This window comes from Lissotriton vulgaris, chromosome 6, assembly GCF_964263255.1.
Source record: "Lissotriton vulgaris chromosome 6, aLisVul1.2, whole genome shotgun sequence".
Lineage (NCBI taxonomy): Eukaryota > Metazoa > Chordata > Amphibia > Caudata > Salamandridae > Lissotriton > Lissotriton vulgaris.
In genome coordinates this window covers 89,904,185-89,922,827 of record NC_141694.1, presented here as the reverse complement: position 1 = coordinate 89,922,827, position 18,643 = coordinate 89,904,185, and the positions used below count along the sequence as shown (strand labels likewise).

General features: G+C 46.1%; 1 protein-coding gene across 1 annotated transcript in view; it reads right to left on the bottom strand.

Annotated features, from left to right (window-relative positions):
* Window positions 1-18,643, bottom strand: part of LOC147706847 (exportin-5-like) — a 2,027,127-nt gene that overhangs the window by 917,277 nt on the left and 1,091,207 nt on the right. Inside the window, exon 19 of the mRNA XM_086926003.1 lies at window positions 1,374-1,473. Coding sequence (XP_086782129.1) covers window positions 1,374-1,473 — 100 coding nt within the window. The remainder of the gene's footprint in view (window positions 1-1,373; window positions 1,474-18,643) is intronic.

Genomic DNA, 18,643 nt, shown 5'->3' with positions numbered 1-18,643 from the left:
GACAAACTCAAGCTGGACACCCTAAAACAAATAAAGCCAGCAAATGGAAAGCAATCAAAAGCAAAAGGCGGAATGTATTCCCAGGGAATCTTTCTTAATGCCCCCAAGATGTCTTTAGCAAACAATGGGATTCAACCTAAAAATGTATGCAAGTCCTTTTTATGACTGCTAGCTGTGCCAAATGTATCTACTTTTCGAAAGCTTTGGCTAGACCAGATGGAATGCTTCTATGGTGTTTTGAAAGCATTATATAGCAGGGAAAGGATGATCTTTGGTAACACTGTCCGAGAGTTAATGTCTAGGACTGCACAGATCATCTATTGTCGTTCAAACATGTGAAGGAGTGGTGCTACACTTGCCAAATCTCAAATTAGGAAAGCTCCAGAAACGAGCAGATGCTAAGGGACTACACCAGTTAAGCTTTGTTGTCTAACTGAAAATAAAAACACATTGCAAGACCATTTTATCTACGACAGGCTTGGCAAATTGGCAACCTACATTTTTATCATGACCAACTATATTTAGAGCCACAAATTACGTCTCTTTATGTCCATTTTAAGTTACATTCGGTCCCTCTGAGGAATGTGTAAAGAATTGGATGGGATCACATGCACTTTCAGGTTTATGACCCAGCCCTAAGCAGACATTAGAGACAAGATCTAATTTCCTACTTTTCAGTCTTTTGTATAGAAAGTTTAGAACCCCACAGTTGTTCTGTGTTTAGGCATTTTAATATCAGATGTGTATCCAACGCCTTTTAAATTGTGCTGAACAAAAGAAACTGAGACCATAGTTTTGCAGTGGCATCATTTATCTAATGTGTAATGGATTCTTGCAAAAGATATTTGAGGTCCTAATGAGAATAGCAATTTTGATAGTCCTTTTACCTCAATCTCTGTGATGATTTCTGTATAGGCATAGTTTACAGTTTTATATTTACCTGTACTTAGTATGGATTGTCTAGTGGAATATAACTTTGAAAATGAAATTCATAAACTTTGCATGTTTTATAAAGGTTTTTATAATCTATCAAATTTGCATTACTGTTTTGTGGAGGATTTTCATTAAAATAAGATGACTAATTGAATGATTGAGATAGACTATCAAAAACAGAATAGGTTTTAGTACAGAATCTATAGATAAATTCAAACTCCACAGTCTGGTGACATAGGAAGTCTGTAGAGTAGACTCCAAACCATACAATATGGATTCATATTCTAACAGCTTCTCGATATATAGGTTAAGAACAAAGGCATTCAAATCTTTCTGTGAATAAGTACATTAGAAAGCCTTATGAAACAGAGCAAACTGATAAATTGTCAATTAATTTTTCCACAAAACTAGTGGAGCCATTTGTGATGATGAATACATACTCTTGAACGATATAGTGCTTTAGAATTTTCTGTGTCTGCGTCACTGGTTTGGAGGTCAGCCCCAACATATGGGATGAATGTTTCTGGATCAGATAATAACCTGTGACATTAACAAAAGGGAGGTATAAAAACACATGAATTATTCTGTAATCAGCATGCAATTGCAAGACTTATTGAACACACAAAATATTCCAGTTTCTCAACCTTTTGATCATCATTTGGTATTTGACCTCACGTGCTTAAAAGAGTTCCTTTTTACACCGTAAATTTCCATAGAAATAAACTTTCAATAAAGTAGTGTTAGAACTAGATTGATCGAACAAAGCTTCCATCAAAGCTACACAAACGAAAACCTTCACAGAACAATTACACTACACTAGCCAAACAATACCAGAATAGTCATGTCAGTCTAACCAAGGTAGAAAAATTCACCAGTAATAAACCATCCCTTGGGCCGTACATCAGTTTAGTTCATGGAGTCTTTATTTCGATTATAAAACCATAAAAGACATTGCAATTAATAAAAACTTAACATGTTATAAAAAATACTTGGTTAAAATAATTGAGTCATGGCATGATAATATTGTTCTAAACAGATCCAATTATTCAATTAAAATAGAATATTAAACCACAGTTCAACAACTTTTATATTTTAAGACAATTATTTAGAGTCAATCATTTTTATTATGCGGGTAGACCATATGGTACACAGCCCACCTGCCTACATCAACTTGCCGGCAGGGCGTAATCTCAGTGTAGCGACACAGCATCTGGGCCTACATCCCAGAGGACGACCCTGCGTAATACCATGAACCTAAGAAACAGCCCCACCTGTGCTATGACCACCGCCTTTCCCAAAGGAGCGAAAAAAGAAAAAAAAAAAGTAAACACCCTCCCCCATCCCTCCTCCCCCCCTAAACCAACCCCCCTACCCGTCCCACCCCGCTCCGCATCAGCTTCTAACTATACAATTTGCTACTAGAAATCCAGCAGCTCTGCAAGGGAGAATTCAAACCACTGGCTTAACCCTTTCGGAATCTAAGGGAATGAGTTGTAAGATCTGTAGATACTTCGGGCAAGTTACTTCTCGTAGGTCCTTGGACAGGAGGTGCAAGAACGGGCCCCACAGTGTAGCATATTCCAGGCCTTTCCCATCCATACCCATCGAGAGCCTTTCCATCGCTAAAATGTGCCAGAGTCTTTGGAACCAATCTCGGAAATCAGGTACCGTTGGGGATCCTCAATTTGCCAGGAGCCCCTGCCTCGCCGCTAACAGCGCCAGTGCAATCTGCCTACCTTTCAGCGAGCGGAGGGGGAAGAACATAGGATGGGGAAGCCCTAACAGAGTATTCTCCGGCAGCCGAGGGAATGTAATCTGAAACGCCTCATCCAGCTCGTCCAAAATCGTGGTCCAGTACCTCCCCAACTTTGGGCAGTGCCATAACAAATGAGCCAATGTCCCTGTTAACCCACATCCCCGCCAGCAGAGACCTGATTTGGTTGCATCCCATGCTCTATAGAGCCCCGGGATGTAGTACCTATTGGCCACTACCTTGTAGGCAGATTCAGCACCTGCAGTGTTAGAGGCTGTGTGCAGTACAACACGTGCTCCCACTCTTTTTTCGACAACGGACGTTCCCGCTCCGTTTCCCATCGGACCTGCGCAGGCGTGCGCTGTCTCCTAGGATGACTCAAAATCATAGCATACAGCTCCGAGATGCGTCTCCGATCGTCTTTCTTGCTGACCAGACATTTTTCAAACGCCGTCAGCGGCCGAGACATGGAGGCAACATTAATACGTTGGGTAATCAAATGCGAGACTTGCCAGTAATGAAAAGCATCCGCCAGCGGCAATTGGAAATACTCCGTACACAGCCGGGGGAACAGGATCAAACCGTCTATGTCAAAGAGAGAATCCATCCTCTTACACCCTTCCTCTCTCCAGCGATGGAAGACCGGGGATGCGCGGCCCGGGGGAAAGTCCGGATTGTCAACAATAGGGGTCATCGGTGAAAGAGAATGTAGTCCACCCTTTGCGTTGCGCTAGCTGGTCCCATGCCTTGAGGGTCGGGCCGTCACCGGTGAAGAGTAGAGGCCCCAGGCTCTGTGCTTGCGCGGCAACCACAGCTCTGCCAGATATTGCAGCCCGCTACAGTCTGGAACATTAAGTTCCAGTGCTTACTCGACATGGGCCTGTTCCCTTAGACTATGTATCTCAGGATGGATGCCTGGAAGTAGGCTGACAACAGGGGGAAACCCAGTCCCCCAGCTGGCCTCGGAGTAACCGCTAGAGACAGTGCCTGTGGTGGCCGCTTGTTGTCCCATAGGAACCTATTAAGGAGTCCCTGCAGTTTCCCGCAGGGTGCCTTGTGGCGGGGTCAGTGGCAGCATTTGAAACAAGTACAGTATGTGGTGGAGGACAGTCATTTTCAGAGCTGCTAGTCTCCCATACCAGGCCAGCTTGGGAAGGGACCAATCCGAGAGAGCCTTGGAAACCTGCTCAATCAACATCTTATAGTTCAGGGACACTGTTTTAGTAATCGAAGGTGCCAAGCAGACACCCAGATACTGGATATCGGATTGCGCCCACTGGAACTAAAAGTCCTGCTTCAGGTCCAGGACGTCTGCCTCAGGGATGGATGGAAAGGTTGAGGATATGTGATTTAGTAATATTGACCTTGAAGCCTGCCACTTTCTGAAACTCTGCCAGTTCTTTCGAAAGGTTCTGTAAAGAGGAGCGAGGGTGCTTGAGTGCGAGAATGACATCGTCCTCAAACAGACTGATCTTGTGCGTATCCACCCCAAATTTGATCCCGGATATGTCTACATTAGACCGAACGCGCTGAGTAAAGGGCTCCATATAGAGTGCAAAGAGCAACGGGAACAGGGGGCACCCCTGTCGTGTTCCCCTTGTAGGGAAAAGAGCAGACCTGCAGCCATTGACACGCAACGCTGCCTTGGGGGCTGCGCAAAGGCACCGAATCCATCGTATGAAGTTATCCCCCACCCCGAACGCCTTTAACACGGCAAACAAGTAGTCCCAATCCACACGGTCAAAGGCTTTCTCGGCGTCTATGGAGAGCAGGAAAGCCTGCGTCCGAGAGCGATGGACTAAGTCTATGAGGTGGAGCAACTGTTTAATGTTGTCTCCTCCCTGCCGTGTAGGAATGAATTCTGCCTGATCGGGCTCGATGATACCGTATATCAAGGGGCTAAGCCTAGCTGCCAGTACCCCCGCAAACAGCTTGGCGTCCATGTTGAGCAGCAAGATCGGCCTATACGATCCACACTCTTTAAGGGCCTTCCCAGGCTTGAGAATGACCGTGATGGCCACCTCTGCCATGGACGGAGCCACCGCCCGTGTCGAGAAAAGACTTAAAAAGGCGGGTCAAAAGCAAGCCAGCTCCCTCCAGAAAGGTTTGTAAAAGATTGCAGAAAAGCCATCTGGCCCAGGTGATTTCGCTACCTTCAGTTTTGCAATGGCCGAGATGACTTCCTCAATGCGGATTGGCAAATCCAGGGCCTCCGCCGATCCCCGCAGGAGGGGCGTAACGTTACACGACTCAAGATAGTCCAAAACTCCTGTAGAGGACACTCCCTCTCTGTGATAAAGGGTCTGATAGAACTGTCAAAAAGTGACTATGGCGGAATCTGCGTTTTGCTCGTTCGCGCGCTGATCCCGAACGGCGTGGATAGTGGTCATCTGAGAGCGCGCCCGCAGCCTGTGAACCAACATCCGCCCCACTTTTTCTCCACAGAAAGAACTTTTGCCGTAGACGTAGTAAGGCATGCATAGCTCTATCCATGTCGAGGTGCTTCAACATACGCCACTTCGTCTCCAACTCCCGCCAAATCCTCGGCGCCCCAGTCCTCTTATGAATCGCCTCTAGGCCGCTAATTTCCCCCTCCAACTCCGCTCTTTTCTCCTTACGCAAACGGGAGTATGTCGCTGCAAGCGCTATGAATTCGCCCCTCGCTACTAATTTCAGGGCCTCCTAGATCGATATGAGGGGCCGTGTCTCCCACCTCATTCTCGGCAAGGTAATGAACTATGGTCTCTCGAATCTTCGCCACCACCGATTCAGAGTGTAACAGCGAATCACAAAGGCGGCAGCCCGCCGACGGCAGGCTAGCACCGCTAGAAGTGATGACTACTGATATAAGCGCATGGTCCGATAAGGAACGTGGCACAATGACGGCTGCTGACAAATGAGGCAAAAGGGAGGACGAGGCCATTAAATGATCTAAGCGCGCATAGGTCTTATGGGCTGCCGAATAGTAGGTGTAGTCGCGCGCCTGGGGATGCTGAAAGCGCCATACTTCATGCAACCCTCCCTCCAACAGCCATTGTTTCCCTCCCTGCGACATTGCTCCCATCTGGTATGACCAATGCTCCGACCGGTCAGCCCCTGCTTCCATTACAATGTTCAAATCACCCCAACCAAGATCAGGGCATCCAGAGACGCCAGTACCTGTGATAGCGCCGTCTGCCAGAAAGACTCCTGGCTTGTGTTTGGCGCATAAATGGACCCAACCGTGAACTGCGTTTCCCCCCACTGCACTCTCACAGCCAGAAATCTACTCTTAATGTCTACCACTTGGGAAATATTTTTGCTATGAACACGCACACTAAAAAGAATAGCTACCCCGTTCTTTTTATTAGGACCCGAAGACCAAAGCTGGAGAGGGAAGCGCCTATCCGGCATGCGCCGTGTATCTTTAGAGAGGAGATGGGTCTCCTGTAGCAGGCAAACACTACCCTCCGCATTCTCCAGTAAGGATAGAATAGCCACTCGCTTTATTGGGCTATTGAGGCCTCGGACTTTAAGGCTCACTATCTTCAGCTCTCTACTCTGCATGACCATAAGTGAGGCAGACCTATGCACACTCCTATACTGAAACTCCTAAAGGACCACATTGTCCCCGCCACCCCCGGGTCCCTGCCTAGATCCCCCCAAGCTGATGCAGAGCCCCCAGAACACCCCCATACCCCCGAACTCCCCTCCTCCTCCCCCTCTCCCCACACGAATAAACCCCAACCGATTTGCGCCAAGAAACCGTTGGGTGTATGTGCTCTCTATAAGTCCTTTCACCCTTTCACATATCATACGTAACATAACAAACAAGATTCAACAGTTATAGAGGAAAGAAGGAAACAACAGTCCGATAGACAGGCCCCAAGAGCTGGGGAACATGGCGCCAACTGTCCAATTAACCGATTCCTGATGCAGGATCCATCTCCCTCCAAGGACATAAAAATTTGAACAGTGTGCACCAAGTAGACAGTCTCACCCGGCGCCAGCTACTGGCCCAGATAGTGCCGAACTCAGGTCCCTCTCCTCAGGTGCCCCCAGCTGCCTCCGTCACTGGGGCCACCAAAGCGACCGCTGCCCCTCTCTCATGCTGGCTTGTAGATAGATCAGGCTTTGTGGCAGGTGCAGGCTTGCCAACCCGTTGCCACTCTGCCGATCGCCGGCGCTGTCTGCTGGGAGACTTGGCTTCTCCCAACGAGGGAACATTCTGTTCCAAGCCCAGAGGTCGAGGGCCGACTCCAGGGCGCAGACCAGAATCAGCTTTCCATTACATTTAAAGATAAGCCTGAACGGATGCCCCCATGAGCAGGGAATACCTTGCTCTCTCAGGTAGTTAGTGATGGGCTTGAACTCCCTTCGTTTGACAAGCGCGGAGGCTGCTAGATCTTGGTGCTCGCGGAATTGGAGGGGGTTGAGATCACATGCTTTCCGCAGAATACGTTCCTTGATCTGAAAATCATGCACACACACAGAGATGTCAGGAGGATGGGCCTTTGGCTCCCTTGGCAGACCCACCCGGTGAACCAGTCCTGAATATCCTGCAGGTCCTCCTCATTCAGGATCTGACGAAAAAGGGCGTCCACGTACTCTCGTAGATCCGCCCCTCGCCCTTCCAAGGAACGGCCCGAATGCGGATATTATTTCGGCGAGATTTGTTCTATATACAAATTTTGCTCTGTCAGGCGAATCACATCCTGCTGGAGTTGATGTACACCTTCCGCCGTCCCCAGATCATGCTCCTCTGGTATCGCCAAGCGCTCACCCACCGCGTCTACATCGTGCCGCACCTCCCGAAGGTCAGATGCCAACTGAGAGGGTAACTCCGAGATATCTTCTTTAATGGCTGAAAACAACTCCCTCATGAAGGCTTTGGTGGTCGGTGCGTAGTCGTCATCAGGACGCAGGGACTTATCAGTAGCCTGCAGGGCATGCTGTCCTGTTAGTTTCTGAGGCGTGTCTTTCGGGAGCTTATCTTTCTTATTCCTGGCCGCCGCCATCCTGCCCCCGGCCGGAATCTGTGCCTAAACAGGTAGGCCTGAGCTCGAAGTGATGTCAATGAGCCGGGTCCCGGTCGGGCTTCAATGCCCTCTCTCTCTCACTTTGCTCTAGGCTAGAGGTGGGCAGCGTGCGGGAATCCTGTTGCCCCAGGGTGCAGAGATGGGATGCAAGGTGAGGTCCACTGCCCCGGAGACCAGAGGTGGGCCAAGCTGAGTATCGGTGTCGAGAGGCAGACCACGTTAAGGAAGCTTGCTGTGGTGGGGCGCAGAGGCAGGCTGTGCAGGAGGAGCCAACAACTCTATTAACTAGCGGTCAAGAGCCACTCCGCCGCAAGCTCTGAGGATCGCTGCCGCAGACGGGGCCTCCCCGCGTCACTCTAGGCCGCTCCGCAAGGCGGCCACCCCATTGCCAGGCCTCCCCGCCGAAGTGCGGGCCGAACGGTACCAGACCAGATGAAAAAAGAAAATAATGAAACCAGGGGGTCATTGCAGTGAAGGTGATTAGAACTGCCCCAATCTGTCATATGGTTCTGCAGAGGATAATACAGCAGTTAATTCAAATCTGACTATTTTTCCACGGTCACGGAGTGCACTAGATAAACTTGAATCTTTTAATATGTTTAGTATGGTGTAGTGCTAAAGGCACTCCCATGTATTGGGACCACGTGATGACCTTTGACTACCATTGTTTTAATAGACTCCTTGTGTTTTAATTCATTCTATCTTGAATGTATGACATCTGCACTTGCATTTTCCCTTGGTATTTCATTTTGTGTCTCCTTAAAGCTGCAGAGTAGGAGTGTCACAAACCAGCCTTGCTTGGAACAGAATGTGTGAAATGTACTTTTCTGTCTCAGTGTAGTGTTATAGGGAGTGATGCCAAAATGTGCATTATGTTGTACATTGGGGAGGTTTTATGAAGTTTTCATTATTGGCTTTGACATGCCCTCATGCCATCTTGAATCCGGACTCTTGAGTTTTGCACACGTAAGCAGGTCACCAGGGTACTCACAGTTAATCAGGTTATTCACTGTTAAGATGGTTTTTCCTGTTTGAAGGGTGTTTTTGTACTTTTTGAAATATTTTGTACTTTCTTAAACCGGTACAAGATAAGGGAAACAAGTAGTGTGGAAGGGCAGAAGAATACTTGAGAAATTGTTTGCCTTTGAAATGCTTGTGGAGATTGGTCAACTCTGGGAAGCTTCCTTGGCACAGGGGAGGTCTTCTCTGAAACTTTTAGTGCATTGAGAATAATATAAAACTGGGGTCACTTCACTCGGAAAGTCTGGGTTCTCTTCCTGAAGGACGGACATGTCCACTCAGTGTTGCATTTCTCGGCTTGAGAAGCCTCTTGGACCCAGGATTGTCATTTGGGAGCCTCCACTCTTATGTGGACTAAGATGAAGCTATTGCAGCCAGTGAAGTATTTTTTTCTGATTATTGTAATTGTAATGTGTGAGTGTCTGTGTACACATTTAGGTATTCAGTGGTTCGTGTTTATTGGCATTCATTTATATGAGTGTTATAATCAACTGATGTATTCTATGTGCATACATATATATATTCACTGAAAAAACCATAGGTTATAGACCATATATAGTTAGGAATTAGCATTTACAAAACCTTGAAAATTCACTGAAAAAACCATAGGTTATAGACCATAGATAGTAGGGGATTAGCATTTACAAAACCTTATTTTACTCACACAAAACCATTGAAATTCGCATATATAGTTAGTTGCACTAACTATATATCGCGCACCCGCAATCCACTGCTGATGATGTCACATATTACATCATTCATGACATGGTCAGTGACATCACTGATGACATCACTGATGACATCATCCAGTGACTGTATGTTTCTGTAAAGTTAAAATATGTCTTACATATTGAAGAATGAGTGGATGTATAAGTGTCTGGATGAAGGATTTAGTAGGTGCATGACTGACTGTATGAGAGAGTGATTAAATGTTCTCACTGAGAGCATGGGTTAGTGATTAAACTGTCTTAATTTATGCATCATTATATCTGTTGTTCTGTAAAGTACTGCATGTGTTGATCAGTAGCTATATGAGTAACTATATGGGTTATTCATTGGTTGCCCAAGTATTTGTATGGGAGAGTGAGTATGTGTGTGGGTGGCTGGGAGGTGTGTGACTCTGTGCATAGATGTGTGAACAGTTGATTCACTAGATGTATGGGTTCAAAAGTGCATGTGGAAACAGCTGTATGGGCGGTTGACTGTGTGCATGAGTGTATTGGTGAGTAAATGGATATCTCAGTGCTACATGTCAAAGTAAGTACATATGTAAAACACAGTGCATGTGAGAGTTGATATATATAAATTACTGTGTATAAGAGCCAGTGAATGTGTGAGTGGCTGCATGGATCATTGAAAACTTGTGTAGGAAGGTGGATACCTGACTATGGTTGCCCCCAACTTTATGCCTGGTGTTTTGCTGGTTTTCCGACTTAGTTGACCTGGGACCCTGCTATTCAGGGCCCCAGGCCTACTGCTCTCTCTGTAAAATGGATTCCATGTACCTTAGGTGCATATACCAATTGGTACTGGGCCACCTTATCAGACCCTGTAACTCGGGGCATAGGTACCCAGGACCTACAGCATGTATTATGCCACCCCTGGCTGGCCATCTAAATCTGACACAACTGGCTGCACGACAGCTGGGGCAAGGTGGTGTAATCACCCTTTGCTTTAGATATAGTATACCTATATCTAACCCTAAAATGGACACATGTATTCCTATCAGTCACTCCTATGGCAGGCCTTAACAATCCTGAAGGCAGAGTGCTTGGAATCATGTGAGATGGTGCTCTGGCATGAGCTGAGCCCGTCTGCAGCTTGCGGAACCAAGTCCTAATAGCTGTTCCATGATAACGCATACCATATACTCTTAAGTGCATTATAATCCTCGCGGTTATATGCCAACTCTGGTATCGCTTTATCAAAACATGTAGAGTAAGGTGTCATACGAATTGGAATACTAACCCCGCGCCAATTCTGGCGACGGGGTTAGCATTCCACCCTTCTAGAGGGACACGACATGTATGTAACTGTGAACCCCGGTTAAAGTTAACTCGAGCCTCAGCATCACAAAATGGATGCTGCCACCACAGACACAAGTCTGACCTCCTGCTGCTGGGAGTCCTTCCAGCGAGGAGCGCTTGGACAAAGGGTTTCCTGTCAGGGGCGGTGCTAGCACCATCCCAGACAGGGTTTTGTGTATCCTGGGTAAGAAGGGCTGAATAGGAAGGTGACTGCAAGTGGACCCCGGTGCTCACTATGCATAGGCCGGCTTGAACCAGTTCCAGGGGCACACCAGCCCCTGAGCTGGGGAAAGTCCGGAATGGGAGAGGGGTGTAACCACCCCCCTTCCTGGTACCACCCATGGGCAGGACCTAGTCCCGTACCAGCCCCTTTCTTTAGTATAAAGGTGGGAGCGGGGACCCTTCCAGGTTAGATCATCTTTGAATCCTGAAACTACTTTCTACGAAAGGAACTCTAGACTTCTTCTCAAGATTTCTCCCTTGTGACTAAGGAGTAGTCACCCTGCATCAGCGGGCACCAACTAAGTAACCTGCGGTTTGCTGCACGTCCTTCCTCCGGAACCAGATCGACCAGCACAACGAGACCCGGCTTCCCTGGCACCTCTGACCTCTACCTGCATCATCAGCCCAGCTGAGACAAACCGGCCATCTTCAGAACTGCACTACGCTTATCCAGCACGACCGCCGAGGGATCCTCGAGTGAGTGCTTTGGGGTTTGAGAAGCCCTAACCCTGAGCAGCTCCAGCACCGAAGTCCAGCCCCCCAGCATCCACGAGATCTGCGTGGGGCCCTTCTGCTCTTTGCTGTTCACCGCGTTGTCCGGCCACTTGCCTGCTGGCTTGTAGCCCTCTTGACGACGAACGACGACACTTCCATCGCTGGTCTGGTTGCTCCAGACTGGCCCTTGCTCCCCTCCAACAGAGGAGCACCCCGGACCCTCCTGGCCCACTCCAGACGCCATTTTGAGTCCACCGCGTGGGCTTGCATTTGCCAAGAGTTGTTGCCCCAATCCTGGGTCCAGCATCGCCGACAGCAGATACCTTCGTGGGACAGTTCGCACCTCCATCCTGGTCGCCGACAACGCCTCCTGGTCCGAGAGACTGCAGTGCCCAGCGTCGCCCACTCACCTGGTCGAGGTGACTTCATCCGGTGCCATCCTGGTGCCCATCTAATCACTGGCTAGTGATTCAGAACTTGGTCCCCTCTGCTTACAGGTCGTCTCCATCACCGATCCAGGCTTGGATCACATCAACCATCTTCACTGGTCGCCTGCCAGCAACAACTTCTTTCAGGCTCCTGGTTCGTCAACGAAGAAACCCGACGACACTTGAACCCTATGCAGCCGCAGCCTCTGGGCTAGGTAAACAGAGTACCACGGTGCTCCGGCGTAGACCAACTCTCTAAGTGTCTAGATCCACTTTCGTTTTTGACCTACCTAGTCGGGTTCGCCCGAGAACACCAACTGTTGCATTTACTAGTATCCATAGACTTTGTCCCGCATTACGCGTGAGAGTTCCCACTCTGCACACGACGTCCCTAGGCCTCCTGCTTCTAATCTAAGGGTTCAGCATTGTAGGCCTAGCGTTTCTAAAGTCTCTGAGAGTAGTACTTACCTGCTAGTAATTTCGCATTCCACTTCCATAGTATATGGTTTTTCTTGCCCCTCGGGCATTTGTGTAAATTGTGCGACTTTCAGTATTTCTTAAAGAGTTTTGTATTGTGCTTAGCGCCCTGTCCTCATAAAGAGTCCAGTGCTGTTTGTTATAAATAAATATCTGTTTATTTTCATAACAACTTGTGTGGTGTCCTTTCACTTGGTGTTCAAGGGGTATATGTGATGGTATAACAGCTGGCTTAACACGCCCTCTAGAGTTTAGCCTAAAGACTGCTCTTGTCCATGCTACTAGGATAGCTGGTCTATAAGGTTGACTTACAACCAATCATCAATAAGGGTTGTTTGGACTGATACATAGTGATCACTAGAATAGTGAGCACTGCATATCAGGCCAACTTCTCACAACTTGTATCAGTGATTGTATAAGAGAGTAAATATGTGTTAGAATATGTTTGAATAAGTAAGGTGTGTATAACTGTATAGTTGAGGAAATGGAGGTGTGATTGATTCTTTGCATGACTGACTAGGTGTATGAGTAACTCCATGGATGAGTGACAATCTGTGAGTGTCTGTTTACACTGAGTGTATCTAAGGTTATATTAGAGTTTGAAGAGGTTCATCGTATTATCACATGAATGATGTCATCAGTGATGTTGTCAGTGATGTCATTTGAGTTGTCATCAGTGATGTCACTGACCATGTCATGAATGATGTACTATGTGACATCATCAGCAGTGGATTGCGGGTGCGCGATATATAGTTAGTGCAACTAACTATATATGCGAATTTCAATGGTTTTGTGTGAGTAAAATAAGGTTTTGTAAATGCTAATCCCTAACTATATATGGTCTAGAACCTATGGGTTTTTCAGTGAATTTTCAAGGTTTTGTAAATGCTAATTCCTAACTATATATGGTCTATAACCTATGGTTTTTTCAGTGAATTTCAATGTTTTTTTATAGCAAATATCAAAAGCTGTAAAGTGTATTATTCTTTTAAAGGAAAAATATATTTTATATGTTTTTAATATAATTTTTTTATGCATCTGCCAAACCCTGACCTCTTAATAGTGCACTGTGGTGGAAATGATTTTGGGACTATGACTGGGGTTGGTCTGGAAATGCTTTTAAAGGACACCTTTCATCAATCGATGACACTTTTTCCCCAAACTGCCTTGGTATATTCCAATATATGCCAAAGACAGAAATGGAAGTGGTCCAACCAATTTTTTCCACAATTTGAGAAAGCACGGAAACATGTGAATAAATCTGTTTCTGCTTACATGAGAGACTTTAGAATGGGTTTAATATACAACAATAACTTGCGTTACAACATGCAAGACATCTACAGAGGAGATGGTGTGCACTTCTCCGATGAGGGGAATAGAATATTCCTCCTGAATTTAAAACTGTGCATTGGAACCTACTTGTAGGTACCTAAATTAGCCACAGAACCCAATAGCTCTTTTCAGAGCTACCCTACCTCTGATCATTCAAAACGTTTATCTTTTTCTAACTTTTTTCACTATTTTTCACCAAAGTACGCTCCCCGGTTCGCTTACCGGTGCTCGTACCGGGCGCTCCCCACGCGATTTTTTTTTTTTGCCTATATGAGCGTCCTAAGCCCCCCTCAGAAAACCTAGAGGGTCAGAAAGTGTCTACCGTGCCCTCTTCTACCAATTCCGAACATTGTTTCCCCCCCATCTTGTGTCTCAATTCTACCAATACACAAAATGGAGGACTCCCGTAACGCTGCCGGTACGCGTACCGGGGCGCGCACCGGTGAGCGCTCGCTAAAAAAAGGTGGGAAAGTAATTTACAGAAAAACCACTGGAGACACTTTCATCAAATATAGAATAGGCCACACTACATAGCAGTCCCTACCATTTACCCAAATTTGATGGAATTCCATTGAGAAAATTATGCTGTAGGCCTGACTAAATATCCTGAGGTAAATTACATGACAAAAACACATATGAAGTGTTAGAATTGACAACCAATTAAAATGTTACTTTCATTTTCTACTATTATTTCAAGACATTTTATTGGTTATGTACCTGAATATATATAAAGAAAGAGAGAGAAACACAGCCATTTTGACTACTACTTCCTGAAGTACATTTCAAGAGCATTTTCACTGTCAACTTTAACTTCTTTTTCAAAGGTAAGATATAATTTTAAAAATTTGAAAGGAGAACTATGTTATGCACTTTAAATTAATTTAGGAAAACGTTTTCAGATAGTTACATACTGTCCCTCTATAAGAGTTAGTCATTGAGAAAGACTTAATTATTTAAATTATTGATTGAGTTAGGCTTCTGTGGTATAATTATGAATTTACTTAGGCTTCGTCACAGGCACTTTTTAATAGTTCTACTTCCTGCCTGAAACCATGCACTGCCCAAAGATTACTTCACTGTTAAAAACTCACAAGTACCTGTCTAAACGTAAACCCAACAGTGCCCTATCTCCACTGATATATTTATTTTTTATGCAATTTACAGCAAGGAAATGGAAGCACAGCAAAAAGAAAATACAATTTCATTTCAAATTAAGATTGAAAACAATCCTAACGAAGAAAAAGAAGAAGTAGACTTTATGGATGAAACAGTAGACCAAGAATTAATAAAATGTGCTGAAGAATGTGATTCTTGGAATGAAAAGGTGGACATACCTGATGATTTAATGTTACAAATTCTCTTAGATTTTGAAAAATCAGAACAATAAATTTAAATTTTAAAAGTTAAAATTGTTTGAGACATTCTTTTTAATATGAAAATTATGAAATAGTACCCAAAAAGATAAAATATAAAGTGAGACTTAAAATATACTGTGCAACTTTTTTGTGTTACATAGTAAGTTTGCTCATAGTTACTTCCTTTCTCCCACTATATTATCTCCAATGTGTATTTAACATCTCTTTATCATCTCCTGCCTCCATGTTCTTTCTGCTTTCCTCACAGACTATGCTATGAATTCCATATAACACAATAACTTCTGAAACAACATGCAAGATATCTACAAAGGAAACGGTGTATATTTATTTTTAGACTCTGCATTGGTACCTACATGTTGGTACTTAAATAGAAATAAACAAACAAAAAATACAACAAAAAGAACAATTAATAAACATACAATATTTGAACATTCTTTCATTCTTTTTCCCTATATTATGCTCCCTGGACCGCTTCCCGGTGCGCGTACCGGGCGCTCCCCCCGCAAAAAAAAACTATAATAATTTTTTTTTTTTTTGCCCCGCTGGGCCCTTTTAAAGCCCCCTCATCAAACCTAGGGGGTCAGGGAGGATGTACTCTGCCCCCTTATGCTCATTTACCCCTTTGTTTTTGCCACCTCTTGTGTCTCGATCCTACCGAGACACAAGATGGCGGCCGCTTCGGACTGTTTAGAATGTTCACAGTCACCGGGGAGCCAATCCACTTCTCCTCGCGAAATTCCGTTACGCGTCAGGTACGCGAACCGGGGCGCTAACTGGGACGCTGTCACAGATATATATAAGTTTTTGAACGTTAATTTCTCAAAATCCACTGGAGAACATATCTTGAGACCTAGCAAAGGCACATCGGGCTACCAGTCCCTACAATTTTGTCAAGTTTCATAGAAATCCATTCAGCCGTTCGAGCTAAAAGTGAGTCCAACCGCCCTATGGAAAACAATGTTAAGAACACATTTTGGGACCCCCCTTTTTTCTCGGCCCCCACTTCACGAAACCCCCCCAAATTTTCATGGGCTGCTCAGAAACAAAATGTGCAATTTTCCTGAGAATTTCAGCCAATTCCTTCCACAAACACCAAAGTTATTCAACATAGAATTTTCAGAAATCCCATAGGAAAAAAATCCTAACTATATATACCTACTGGCGACCGCCAGTAGGTAATATATATATATATATCTATACACACATATGGTCATCATAAGGGAGGAGTCCAGGATGAAGCCCAGGTTGCGTGGGTGGTCCGTGGGCGGTGCCCAGTGCGGCGGGCCACCAGGAGTTGTCCCAGGCAGAGGGGGATGGTCCGAGGATGAGGACCTTCGTCTTGTCCGAGTTCAGTTTCAGACGGCCGAGCTTCATCCATTCCGCGACGTCTTTCATTCCTTCCTGGAGGCAGGCTCTGGCGGTGGCGGGTCGTTGGTGAGGCAGAGGATCAGCTGGGTGTAGTCAGCGTAGGAGATGATGTTTAGGTTGTGTTGGCGTGCAATGGCTGCGAGGGGGCTCATGTAGATGTTGAAGAGGGTGGGGCTGAGCGTGGAGCCTTGAGGAACGCCGCAGATGATCTTGGTGGGGGGGCGGACTCTCTGAGTTCTGTCGGAGAGGAAGGAGGTGATCCATTCCAGGGATTTCCCTTGGATCCCGGCGTGGTGGAGGCGGTTTGTTAGGGTGCGGTGGCAGACTGTGTTGAATGCGGCCGATAGGTCGAGGGCAGAAGTTTGCCCGTTGTCGAGCTTGGACCTGATGTCATCGGTAGCTGCGATGAGGGCGGTCTCGGTGCTGTGGTTTGCTCGGAAACTGGACTGGGAGGGGTCGAGGGATCCGTTTGTATCGAGGAAGGTGGATAGTTGTTTGTTGACGGTCTTCTCGATGACTTTAGCAGGAAAAGGGAGGAGCGAGATGGGGCGGAAGTTCTTGAGGTCCGTGGGGTCTGCGGTGGGTTTCTTCAGGAGGGCGCTGAGCTCCGCATGTTTCCAGCTCTCCGGGAAGGTGGCGGATGCGAAGGAGCTGTTAATGATGTTCCGGAGTTGGGGTGCGATGATGGAGTCGGCTTTGTTAAAGATGTGGTGTGGACAGGGGTCGGCTGGGGATCCGGAGTGGATGGTGTTCATCACGCGGGTGGTGTCTTCAGTGCTGACCAAGGTCCAGGTGCAGAGGGTGGGAGAGGGGGGCGCTGGTTCGGTGGTTGGGTGCGTGGTCTGGGCGCCGAAGCGGTTGTGTATGTCGGCGATCTTGCGGTGGAAGAACGAGGCGAGTGAGTCAGAGAGGTCTTACGAGGGTGTGATGTCGTTGCTGCTGGCGTTGGGGTTGGAGAGCTTGTTAACGATGCTGAAGAGTTCCTTGCTGTTGTGGGTGTTGTTGTTCAGTCATTCTCTAAATGTTGTCCTTTTGGTGGTGCGGATCATGTCGTGGTGTTTGCGGATGGCGTTCTTGAGGACTGTCATGTTTTCTGTTGACTGGTCATAGTGCCAGGCTTTCTCGAGGGTACGGCAGGATTTCTTGGAGTTTTTGAGGTCGTTGGTGAACCACGAGGCTTTCTTGCTGCCGGGTCTACTGGGAGGATTCTTCAGCGGTGCAAGGGCATTGGAGCAGTTGGTGAGCCACTGTGTGAGGTTGCGGGCTGCTTCGTTGGGGTCCGTCGTGTTGGTGGGAGGGTTCTGGCACAGGGAGGTGGTGAGCTGGTCGGCGGTGATCTTGATCTAGCGTCTTCGGGGAATATACATATACATATACACACATATATATTCACACTAATTGAATGCTGTTTTCATATGACATCTGGGAAAGCCTGTTTGGTAAGAGTTTTGAAATAATAAAACCCCACGCTTTATCCTGAAAATTGTCTCTAGATATGCCTCATTTGGTGATTGCTGCGACCTCTTTCCAGGTGTTCCCTTGCTTTATGTGGGAGTGCTGAATTTCTTTCATTTGGGAGTATAAAGTAAGCAAAAGAATAATTAAAGATAGGTGGCAAATTACTGCATGGGGGCCTATTGACGTATATGCATCTTAGAATATGGAACCAGCTTCCCATCAGGGCTCAACTATGTTGAATGATGACCTCAGCTAATCACACTACATTTAACAGCATAATGTGCATATCAATGTAATTGACATCTATGCTGCACAATGTAATCCTCAAAATTATGTACAGTGCATTCCCGCTTTATAGACGATTGGATGTCACTGTATTTGTCCACCACCCAGGGAACAATCCAAGGAGGACTGTGATTAAGGGAACTCACAGAATAGGTCAGTATTTCAGTTGGTCATCCTGGACACAATTAGGGACATTGTGATTGTCAAAAGAAACTAGCACTATGATTTTCATTTCGCTATACCAACACATTCATTATTCCATCATTATAATGTATGTTGAATCATGGTTATAATATAGAGTGTGATATTTATCGTTTAAATGAACATGAACAACTATAGTACTCACTGCAATAAATGAAATTGAATCTCTAAATGTCTTTTCATATTATAAGATGGTGACTGCAGTAAGGGAGTAAGTGACTTGCCTTGAGAGTAGACCCTCTTCGATTAT